Source organism: Tiliqua scincoides, chromosome 6 (genome assembly GCF_035046505.1).
Source record: "Tiliqua scincoides isolate rTilSci1 chromosome 6, rTilSci1.hap2, whole genome shotgun sequence".
Lineage (NCBI taxonomy): Eukaryota > Metazoa > Chordata > Lepidosauria > Squamata > Scincidae > Tiliqua > Tiliqua scincoides.
This window is the reverse complement of record NC_089826.1, coordinates 20,746,530-20,757,680: the sequence shown is the minus strand read 5'-3', so window position 1 is coordinate 20,757,680 and position 11,151 is coordinate 20,746,530. Positions and strand designations below refer to the sequence as shown.

The 11,151-nt window shown below is 48.2% G+C and overlaps 1 protein-coding gene across 1 annotated transcript in view; it reads left to right on the top strand.

Annotated features, from left to right (window-relative positions):
* Positions 1–9,940: 9,940 nt before the first annotated feature.
* Positions 9,941–11,151, top strand: part of LOC136655351 (beta-mannosidase-like) — a 71,269-nt gene continuing 70,058 nt past the window's right edge. The window contains exon 1 of the mRNA XM_066631724.1: positions 9,941–10,151. Within this exon, the coding sequence (XP_066487821.1) occupies positions 9,945–10,151 (207 nt within the window). The 5' untranslated portion in view covers positions 9,941–9,944. The remainder of the gene's footprint in view (positions 10,152–11,151) is intronic.

The following is an 11,151-nucleotide window of genomic DNA, read 5'->3' as shown; positions in this document are numbered from 1 at the left end:
GGGTTGCTGGTGCTGTGAGGTACAGTGGCCAAAATGTATCTCATGGGGCAGGGCCTCTGAGAAGGATTTTATTAGTGGGCACAAGGTTTCTTTTGGATCCCTTTGCAAAGGGAGAGGTGAAACAGAGTGGGGCAGGGTTGTGACGGGTGAGTAGAATGGGGGCAGAGAGGGGTGAAATAAGATGGGGGGAAGGTGGAAGCAGCTGGAAAAGTCTTTGGAGCCCAGATCTACCCACCCATGTGGCATCAGCAGCTAGATTCAGTAATATGGAAAACCAAATGCACTCCTAAGTCTCTCTAAAATCTTTTTAAATATAGAAAATCATGTAGAAAATTAGCATAATCATATTTAGGTTCACACTAGAATGGAAAGTGTCCTGTGCGGACCAAAACTTGCAGCAGCTGTAGCTCCATAGCTGTGTTCCTGAGCTCCCATACTTGGGATCTTCTTGGCAAGCAGATCCACAAGCCAAAGAACTACTGTAGCAGTACAGTTTCCTCCCAGTTTTGACACTGTGTTTAGGAGTGTCATGTATGCATTCCTCAGCCCAGCCTCTATAGCTTGCCAGGAGCTGTGTCTGCATGCTTGTGGTAATCAACAGTGGACCTGGGGCGGGGCAAATGCCCTGGCTGCTGAGCCTCTCACAACTCCAGGAAGCATTCTGAGGCTCCCACAATCGGAAACAATACTTCCAGTTTTCCAGAAGTACTGCTAAAGACCACAGGAAAGCCTCAGTATGCTTCCCCAGTTAGTCCTGGAGTCATGCAAGCTCCATCACGCTGGGTAGGAGGGGCAGCAGGGGGCAAAATCATGGACCTTTGCCCTGGAGCGGCGAGGGGTAACTAGGTTCCTGGTGGTAATGTCCTCAGCATTCCATGTGGGCAACAAATCTTAGCAGATAGAAAAATGGAAGATCCCAGGAAATTTCAGGGCCCCCTCCTTTGGCTCCTGGACCCCCTTTTTTATTCTGGGTCTGGTTACATATTAGCCCCTTTACCCCCCTCTCCTAGGCCCTGCCATGGGGCCAGAATAGCTGCCAGAATCTCCTCAGGGTAAGGGAATATCAGTCCCCTTACTCTGGGTTGAACACCAATAGCCCCAAGGGTCTCTAGATCTGCACCCATGTCAGGCTCTGGCAAGAGCAAAGGATTCAGTGGCAGCCTCTTCTGCCCTCCTTGCCCCCTCAGGGGCCTGATGCACCCTCTGGCCCTCCCTCTCTCTGCCCTGTTCCATCCCCTCCCTGCCCTCCCCCCTTCCTGAAACACCTTCCCACAGCCTGGCAGTTGTACTTACCACCCAGTGCTCCTGTCCTGTGTCTTGCCAGTGCTGAGGCCCTGCACTGACTGGTTCTGGCCTCTTGGCTGGTGCTGTGTATCTCCCACCAGTGTTGGAGTGCCTTATGGCACTTTTGCAACACCCAGCACCGGTGATGGGGCTGGAGTGCTGGCACTGCGCCTGATAGGCTCTTAATTGGGAGTGGGGGTTGTATTGTTACATCTTCATGTTTTCAGGAGCTCTAATGCAAATGAGTTTTTTAAAAACATGGATGCAGTGTTTCCATATCAGTCAGTGTTTCCATGCTCCAGTTTTCATATATAAGATTAAAATGTGTTTTTAAGTTTCTTATCAGAAACATTTCAGTGGCCAACAGTAAACTTGTCCTGTTCAGGTGTCTTTCTGAGGAGCTCTTGTGTCCAGCAGGTATTGGCTTAGTGATCAGGTATCCTCTCACAGATCTGGCTCCTCGTCAAAGCATATGATTGGGTGATCAGAGATTGCTAAAGATTACATTATCTCTACTTCACAGTACATATTTAATTATTAAAAATGTTACCCCAATGTTTAACAGCCCAAAGAAGCTTGCCATTGGGATGTGTATTGGCTTGCCTGTGTCCTCTCCCCTTTAAAAGCAACTGTGGGAGACCCCAAATTCTGCTGGGGTCAAGAGAAGAATTAATCCATTTTTTTCTGATTAAAATCATTTCTCCCATCATTGCAACCATTTCTCTAACATCTTTTCTTTGAGCCCAGGGCCCTTGATTTCCCATTCATTTTGTTCTTCTGGAATGATAGTTGGGAGATCCTTGACTGGCAGCTAATTTTGATCTGGAGCCATATTTGGAACTGAGTGAGCATTGAAGAGCCAGAACAAAAGATTTGGAGAAATGATTCTAGCACTTTTTGGCAAAGACTTAACATGCCTCAGCTGCTCACTAAACTTTGTGAACCAAGAACCAGTTTAGCAATCTGCAGCAATCAGCTCAGATATATAAATTGAAATTTAATCCAGACAAACTGAAAGTAACTGCTAATTTGGGTACTCTTGTACAGTCTGTTCTGGTTGAGGTCTGCAAGCTTGGGAATGCTCTTGGATCTGCTGTTTCCCAGCTGGGCAACCAGAATTAATCAGGTGCGGGGCTGCTTTCTGTCAGCTTCTCCTAAAGAAGCTGGATCTAGCCTCACTGACACACATACTAGTCACATACTGACTAAACGATCATAATGTGCTGTATGCCTTTTGAAAATGGTTCAGTTGGAACAAAAATACTGCCACCTGGATGCCTGGTGGCATGAGTGTGGCACCCATCTTGTATCAGCTATACTGAACATAAGAACAGCCCCACTGGATCAGGCCATAGGCCCATCTAGTCCAGCTTCCTGTATCGCACAGCGGCCTACCAAATGCCCCAGGAAGCACATCAGATAAGAGACCTCATTCTGGTGCCCTCCCTTGCATCTGGCATTCTGACATAGCCCATTTCTAAAATCAGGAGGTTGCACATGCGTACCATGGCTTGTAACCCGTAATGGATTTTTCCTCCAGAAACTTGTCCAATCTCCTTTTAAAGGCACCCAGGCCAGACGCCATCACCATATCCTGTGGCAAGGAGTTCCACAGACCAACCACACGCTGAGTAAAGAAATATTTCCTTTTGTCTGACCTAACTCTCCAAACACTCAATTTGAGTGGATTTCCCCTGGTTCTGGTGTTATGTGAGAGTGTAAAGAGCATCTCTCTATCCACTCTGTCAATCCCTGGTGATTGGTGTGTTTCAGAACACTGGTATTGTCTTTTAAAGCATCACTTCATCACAGCCTGGATTATTTTAAAGACTGCCTTCACCTATATGAGACTGCCTGAGCTTTGCGATTGGCTTTGCAGCTCTGGTCTTTAACCCACCACTTACACAAGTTAAGTTGGTGGACACTGGGGACAGGGCCTCTCTTGTACTGACACTGCTCAAGAACTCTCCCAGAGGATGGCTATTTAATGACTTCCTTTAAAAGGGCAATGAACAGTTCTTTCCACCAAACTTTTAATGTCTGGTTTTATTCCAGTGACTGTTGTTCATTTGCTCTTTCATTATATACAACTGTTGTATGCTGTTTTGAGGGGTTTTTCACCAGAAAGGGGAGATACAAATATGTTAAATTTGTCTGTCAAGGACTCTGTTGCTGTTCACCTAGTGTACGGGTAGGGCTAAAGAGTTATCTGCCTGCCTGTATTGCATTAAGGGGGCCTTAAGCTGTCAGTTGGACTTAGGTTTCCCCTGGGGGCTGGGGATAAGAATAGGCCCTCAGTTTGGCTGTACTAAACAGCCACCCGGTAGATGGGACTCCTTAGCCTGGGAAGGCAGCTCATCTGAGAGAAGGAAAACTCTGATCCCAAACCTCCACTGCCTTGTGGCTACATCCAGTTATGGAAAAGGCTTCAGGAGTCAACCTCGAGGCAAAATCCGGAGCCAGAGTCCCTGAGGCAGTTCATGGCTGAACACAGTCACGTTCTGGCAACTCCTGCGACGCTGCTGGAACCAACCGTATTCGCCTCTGCCTTTCCACTGGACCATTTCAGCGACGTGGAGAGGGGGGATTTGCTGCATGGGTAACAGCCTATCCTCCATATTTACTTTACCCAGGCTTTGCACACTGGAGAGGACACTGTTCCAGAACCACCATTCAGAGCGCGATACCATAGTCTTCTGAAACTGAAGGATGCCAACATGGATGGACAAGTAGCCTATTTGTAACTTGCCAGTTTTAAGGGTGGCACTTTAGTAACTGATAGTCAGTTACTATGTAAGTGACTCATAAACATTTTAAACTATTCTGGATTTGCCAGTACTTGCCTAACTTTCTCATCAATTTTAAGAAGCTAAATTATTGACTATTTACATCTTTATCTATTGCTTGTTGAACAAGTAGCAGGCATGGCTCAAAGCTTGATCGAGTTGCAGCAGGGTTCTGTGCAAGCTGTACACATAAGATAAGCAAAGCAAGGGCTTTTTGGTTTGTTTTTGCTTTAAAGAAATTGAGCCAGGTCAAAGTTTGTTTTCAGGACAGAGCAAACTCTGTTTCTAATGCATATTGTTTAAGTAAATGTCCTCAAATGATAGGATTCCACACACACTTGACACTGATGTCAGGTTTTTTCATAGGACTGCACTTTGACTGGAATGGAGTATTAGTAGCAGCTGTCTTCAAATCTTCCTCCAAGGAACTTGTAGCAGAATCAGAGGTCTCTCCGTTCCGCCCCCCCTCTGGGACCCAAGCATGGCGGGGCAGTAGGTTCATATTGGTGGGGTCTGGGAGGTGTTAGCTTGGGCTGCAAAGCTGTTGCTGTGGCAGGGAGGAGGAATTGAGGCTAAATGTATGAACCAATGTTTCATCCTGAGCTGTGTCTCTGAAATGAAGTCTTCCCAGTACATATAATATGCTTTAAAAAAAAATCCACACCTTTTAAGTCTGTGGCCAGTACAGTGCATATGCTGGAGAGGTATTTTCTCCTGAAAGAATTTCACCTTTTGCTCAAAGTTACAAGCTAGGATAAGAATGGATGTTAGCTTTTGAAGTTTTCATGGCTTTTTTCCACTTTGAAATGAATTGGATTAATTTTAAACCTATTTAGAATTCATCAAGTTGTGTTATTAAATTCATAAAGTCCTTAGGGAATACTTTCCACAGAAAGAAAGATGCAATGTACTGTATAAGTGATTTTCTTCCTGATAAAGTTGTGCTAGCATAAGTTTTCTGAAGTGATGAAATGTTCTTGTCTCTTGCAACATAATCATTTGAAAGAGTAGAACTTGTTTTCTGTTTCTGTAACAGAACACAGACTGATAAATGCAATGAAAAGTATTTTGTATCTTATTGTAGGTTAGTAAGGCAATCAATGAGACTCCTAGTCCAATCCTAACTAGGATTAGGCTGACCTTTACAACAGCAGTGTGTTCCACTATTATAAACTGTTATACAGAGTGCCACTGGCAACAATTTTGAGGCTGCCACCACAAATGGTAATGGTGCTGAAGGCCTCCTGTGATTGATGACTACCTGTGAAAGTGAGTCAGCTGTGGGGGTGAGAGTGGCTGGGAATGGGCAGAAAGGGAAGGAAGCAGGATAGAAGAGTTTCTAAGCAGGGTGGGTGGGAGATGGACTGGCAGAGGGAAAGGGTCAGATCTTGGCAGTGCTGTGTGTGAGATCCTAACCCTGATACACTTCCAATTGTTTTACAAATGGGAGTTGTAACTGTGAAGGTGACCGTAGCCCCATATATGGGAAGTGAAATTATATAGGCATGAGAATGCCTGTTTTTAAATCGGTATCTGCCATTCTATCAGTCATGAAATCTGCATTTGTCCAACATCCAAACATCCCAGAATTTGAGATGACATAACCAAGTCACAGTCCCCACAGATGCTCCCTGTAATTGTACAGGGACTACGCAAAGCCCTCATACAGCTGCCTGGGGGCTACTCCTGAGCACTCTGCTATGATGTAGTCATTGCTGACCTTTGGAGCATCATGACAAAAGCTGCGTGGAGTTGAAATTGGAGTGGTGCAGCTTAGAGAGAACACTGGTTCCCCCATCACACACCCCACCACATCTGGTGCACATCCAGTGAGGAATGAGCAAGATACAACTGTTAAAAATATTACCTAATCTTGAGCACATCTCTAACTTTTGTGCCTTTTTCATTTTGGACCACCCACTTTTCTTTGCGTTTACATCCTTGAAATGGCTTTCAAAAATTCAAGTTTGTTTGGAGTTACACTCTTTTGAAGAAAATCCATCACATATTTTTAGAGCAATTAATCTTTGAAGTCCTGTTTTCAGTTTCTGCTTATGCTGGTAGACTTATGCTACACATGGATATTTTGAATACTTGAAGTGTCTATTATATGTTGACCTTGTGAAAACTGGCTGCTTGCCCCCTGGCCTTAAAGGGAGCCTTTTTTATTTCCTGCTGGGACAAAAACCAAGCAATGTGAGGTAAGCCAACCTTTTGCAGGGGTCTCCTGCTTGGCTGAGTGAGCAGCTTTGTGGAGTGGCCAGTGTGGCTTCTGAACCATTGTTCCCACTAAGCCGCATAGAAGCTTAGTGGGATGCTAAGATGGCATAATGCACAGATGGCATTTTGATGTTGCACAATGACACAAGGGATCTGTGCATCAACTTGGACCTCTTAAAGGGAATGTTCTTCTGGACCTGCCTCCCCTCTTATTTTGTCCCTGTCGTGGGTGTTTCTGGCCAAAAGGTGAGTACCTTGCTAGATAATGCCAGACCCTGGGCTGGGCTTGAACCTGTCTTACCTGGCTCTCCCCTTGCATCTTTGTGCAGTGAGCTACCATCACCTAGCTGCCCTTTCATCCTTTGCTCTGTTGTAGTTAATGGTATTTCTTGGATGTGTATGCCTGTGCACATGACATAAGGGGACTGCAGCCCTGGATGCTTGAATTCCTTGCAGTTTAGTTTTGCGTCTTTGCTTTCTGCTCCCCAGTAGCTGTGGCAGGGGTGGATGAGTGTGTGTGCACATGCATGCACACATCTCCCTGTGGTTGGTGGTGACTGTTGCTGTGTTACTCATTCCTGAAGGCATCACCCCAGTGATGGTTCACTTGACCTGTACCTGCCCATTTTCTGCTTGGTTCATCCATGCTGGAATAATTGGGGCTGGGCAGGTACTGTGTTGGGCTCCTTGCATGTCAGGGTGCCGTGTCATAATTGACGGGCTGTGTCAGGGTTTCCTTGGACACTGGGGAGCATTACTGGGAGGTTTGTACCAGCATGGAGTTGTCTGGTTCTTGTTTCTTCTTTCCCTTTCATGTTAGGTAGGATTAGACTATGAGGGATGTTGCATTGGCATTGGTGTGCCATCAAAATATAATTTGGCCATAAAAATGGGGGGTCTTATAAATGCTTGACTAGCCTTGCAAACTTCCTCATTAAGAAAGTGGCGGAAGGAAGGAAGGTCTGCTATCTGACCTTGATGCATACAAAGAGGGAAGAATTGGTTCAGGTAGTGAAAGTGGCAGGGGCTTTGGGTGTTGGCAACCATGACATCTTTGAATTCTTGATACTGAGAGCAAGGAAAGCTAAGTGTAATCAGATATGTACTCTGAATTGTCAGAAAGCAAATTTTAATGGGTACAGAGAACATGTTGAATTCCATAGCTAAAACTGTTAAAGGAGAGAAGCCTAAGAGGGTTGGGATTTTAAAAAAGAATATCTGAAGACACACTCGCAAACAGTTCCCATATGAAGAAAAACTGGGAAACGTCTAAAGAAACCAGTGTGGCCACACAAAGAGCTTGCTGAAAGTAAGTTAGAGGAACATGTACAAGTGGGAAAAGATCATTTACAAGTAGAGCCTGCACCTGCAGGGATGTCAGGAAGGCCAACGCAGAGAATGAGCTGAGGTGATAAAGGGGTATTTCTGAAAAAGCAGGGAGGTCAAGGAAATGGCAGGCCTGTTGCATGGAAAAGAGAGGAAAGTGGTAACAGTGAAAAAGCAGAGCTGCTCTGTAGTTCTTATTTCACATCTGTCTTCCCCAAGGGGAAGGCCAACCAACCTAACAATTTCACTAATGAAGAAGTGGGGCATCACCACTCAAGATAGGTAAAGATGTGAGGTGGTGCCACTGCTCCCTCCTGCTTCATCCCAAAGGGAGATGTTTCTGTTGGGATCGTGAAGCCTCAGTTGTGGGTTTACAGCAACACATGAGAATGAAATAGGTTGAAGACCACTGAACTAGAGCACTACCAGGTATAGCGGAAGGCATCTGGAATACCCCTTCAGATACCAGGAGATTGTGTTCCAGTCCTGCTCAGGTTCTTAGCAGTTGTGCTGAAAGAGCTCTCACTAGTGCCAGGCTGCATGGTAACTTTTTCTGCTCTCTCAATAAGAATATTTAGTTACATTGAATAATGCTGGGAGGGCACAATGGGGTTGGGGAATGGGCAGAAAGGGTCCCAGGAGAGAGGCAGGATTGTTGGGGGGGGGGCACCAGTCTCATACATTATTGTGGTTGTGGCACAAAGGGGGAATCTGCAGTTATTGCAGTGTGTGTGTGCTGGTTGAGGTCCAGGGAGCAGAGAGTGGGTTTCAATGGGCAATTTTCACAATGGAGAGGGGTGGAAAGAACAGGAGATCTGTTTCCAGGTATCCAGTCATGCAGAAAAAATGAAGGACTTTATATTTTGTGGGCTAGACTAGAACTAGTGAAACTACAGGGAAGTAGATCAGTGCTCAATCCTATTCAACTTTCCAATGTAGCCACAGTGCAGTTCTGAGGTAAGGGAACAAAGCTGAGATGCAGCACAGGCCCCATTAGCACTGGAAAGTTGCATAGGGTGGGGCCCTCAGATGAGAAAAATTTGTAATTTTAAGAGCTATCTGCTGTAGCACTGGAACAGTTTTCAGTTATATGCTCTCCTTCACATATTCAAGGAGAGGCTGAATGTTAATCTGTTAGGGCAGGGATGTCTAACTCATTTCATACTGAAATACTAACTGAAATAAGTTAGTATTAGCTGGCTGAAGTTAGTATTTGTGATGCCTAATGCGGGCCAGAAATCACATTGTGAAGCAGATGAAGAGAAATAAGCACTTTGTTTTCACCTAGAAATTCATTAGTTGGAAATGACAGAAGGGAAAATGTACAAATCTTGTTCATGTTTTCAAGATAGGAGAGAGCCCCCTTATAACGTGAGGCCAGATGAATTGCTTCTGGGGGCCACATTTGGCCGGTGGGCCTTATACCCTTGTGGTAGGGGGTGCTGTAAGTGCCTGTGCTGAACTGGGACTTGGATTAGATGACCTGCAAGGTCTGTGGCTCTAGTTGCAACAGGATCAAATCTTAGGTGGGTTACTGTTGTTGGAGATGCTGATCCCTAGGCAAAGATTTCTGGATGAACAGCTTATTCTGAGCTGGGAAAGAAAAGTAAATAAACTGATGGGCCAAAGCCCCAGAGCATAAAACGAAGCCGGGAACCAAGTCACAGAATCTACGAAGTCTACGAAGGTTAGAAGGACAGAACAGTATTTGTGAGGCAAGAGCTGAACAAGCAGAACACAGGCACTGAAAGCATTTTTCAGAGAAGCTGAGAGGAGAATGCAAAGTGCTGGGCTGAGAGTGCAAGTGGGGCTCATCATCTCCCCAGAGGCAGGCCCCACAAAATGCAGGGCAGGACCAAACAACAGCCCTGCATGTGCTTCCTTGGAGTGCGGTCTTGCTCGTTAAAGGCCGGGTCACTTGTCGTTGCAGGAGGGCTCTGTGCTGCCTGCTCCCAGGAAGCGGAGGGCGCTGGAGCTCTTTCCCAGGGCGCCTGCTGGCCAAGGGCTGGAGCGCCCTGGAGGCGCAGTGCGAAGGAGGTGCTGGAGGCGCTTGGCCGGAGCGGCAGCCGACGGGGTTGCAGGAGAGAGCAGGCGCTGGCAAGCAGCCGCTCGCGCTAGGAAATGAGGCGGGCCGAGGCAGGTCCCGACGCCTCCCTCCTGAGCGAGCGCGGAGGCGAGCAAGGAGCGCGCGGGCGCCTGACCTGGCTGCGCAGAGCCCAAAGGCGCAGCTCGCAGGCAGCCCCGCTGAGCCCGGCCAATGAGGAGGGAGTCCCGGGACCGGCGCGTGACCGGCTGCTGCGTGGGGGGCGTGAGCTGCAGGGACCCGGGATGCGGCCGCCGGGAAGGAGAGCTCGCCTGCCGCTGCTCCTGCTCGCCCTGGGAGCGGCTGGTGCCGCCGTCGCCGCCCAGACCGGCCCGGCTGTGCACAGCCTGAGCGGCCCCTGGAAGCTGAGCAACGGGAACGGCTCGCTTTCGCTGAGCGCGGCTGTCCCGGGCTGCGTGCACAGCGCCCTGCTCCGCCAGGGGCTCGTCCAGGTACTGCGCTGCTGCTGCTGCGCCGGGCGGGCAGGCGGGCTGCGAAGGGGGCTCTCCCCTGACGGAGCCTGTCGCCTGGGTGGATCCTTGGGCTCCTGCCCCTCGCCCCTCCTGCGCAGGGATGGGCAGAGCTGGCGGAGGAGTGGCGCTCCAGCGTCCCCACACTGGTGCTGCTCGGACCTGTTGGACAGCCGCCTGCAGCGACCAGAATGCCCTGGCCTGTGGCAGTGCCCCCTACTGCAGCATAGAGCAGACAGCTCTCCTGGGGGCCTGGCTACCGCAGGCAGGGGAGACTCTGGGGCCTGCTGGACCACACGGACCACGCACTGTGTGCAGGACCACGTGGGGATGGCTGGCACGCAGGCACAGCTGGTGTTGGAGGAGCCCTCCCCCTGTACCACCTTGCAGGAAAGGTCCTGTTTTCCACAGCGGTTTTCTCTTGCTGTTTTTGGCTGTCCCTTGGCAGTTGACAGGGTCGTACTTGCTTATTCAGCAAGTCACTTTTCTGTCCTCTGATCGGTGACAGGATTTTGGGCAAGGAATATTCCACGACAGGGCAAGGAGAAGAGGGAGCTTGAGAACTTGACAAACCGTTTTCTATTCATGTGCAAGTCTAACTGACCGCTATGCTGAGAGTCAGGAAGGCACTGCTGACTGGCTAGCGATCATTTTTCAGCAAATCGGTTCAGTTGAACAGTTCACTTGCCTTTCTGGTCATCTGAACAGGATTAATTATATTGATTTCTCATCCTTGTTGGCTTTGGGTGGTAGCATGACCTGCCAGCAGAGCTGTAACTAAGATGGAGCATGAGGGACACCCACTCCAGGCTCTCCACCAAGGGGGGGAACACGACTGTCCCGAGGTTCTGCAGGTGCCCTTGTGTGCCTCATTTCCTCTCCCACATGGGCTGGGAGCCTCCATGGGAAAAGGAACAGAGTGTGTGAAGTGGCCGCAGCAATCGCCCCCTCGCCCCCTGATGAGAACCTGGAAGTGACTTGC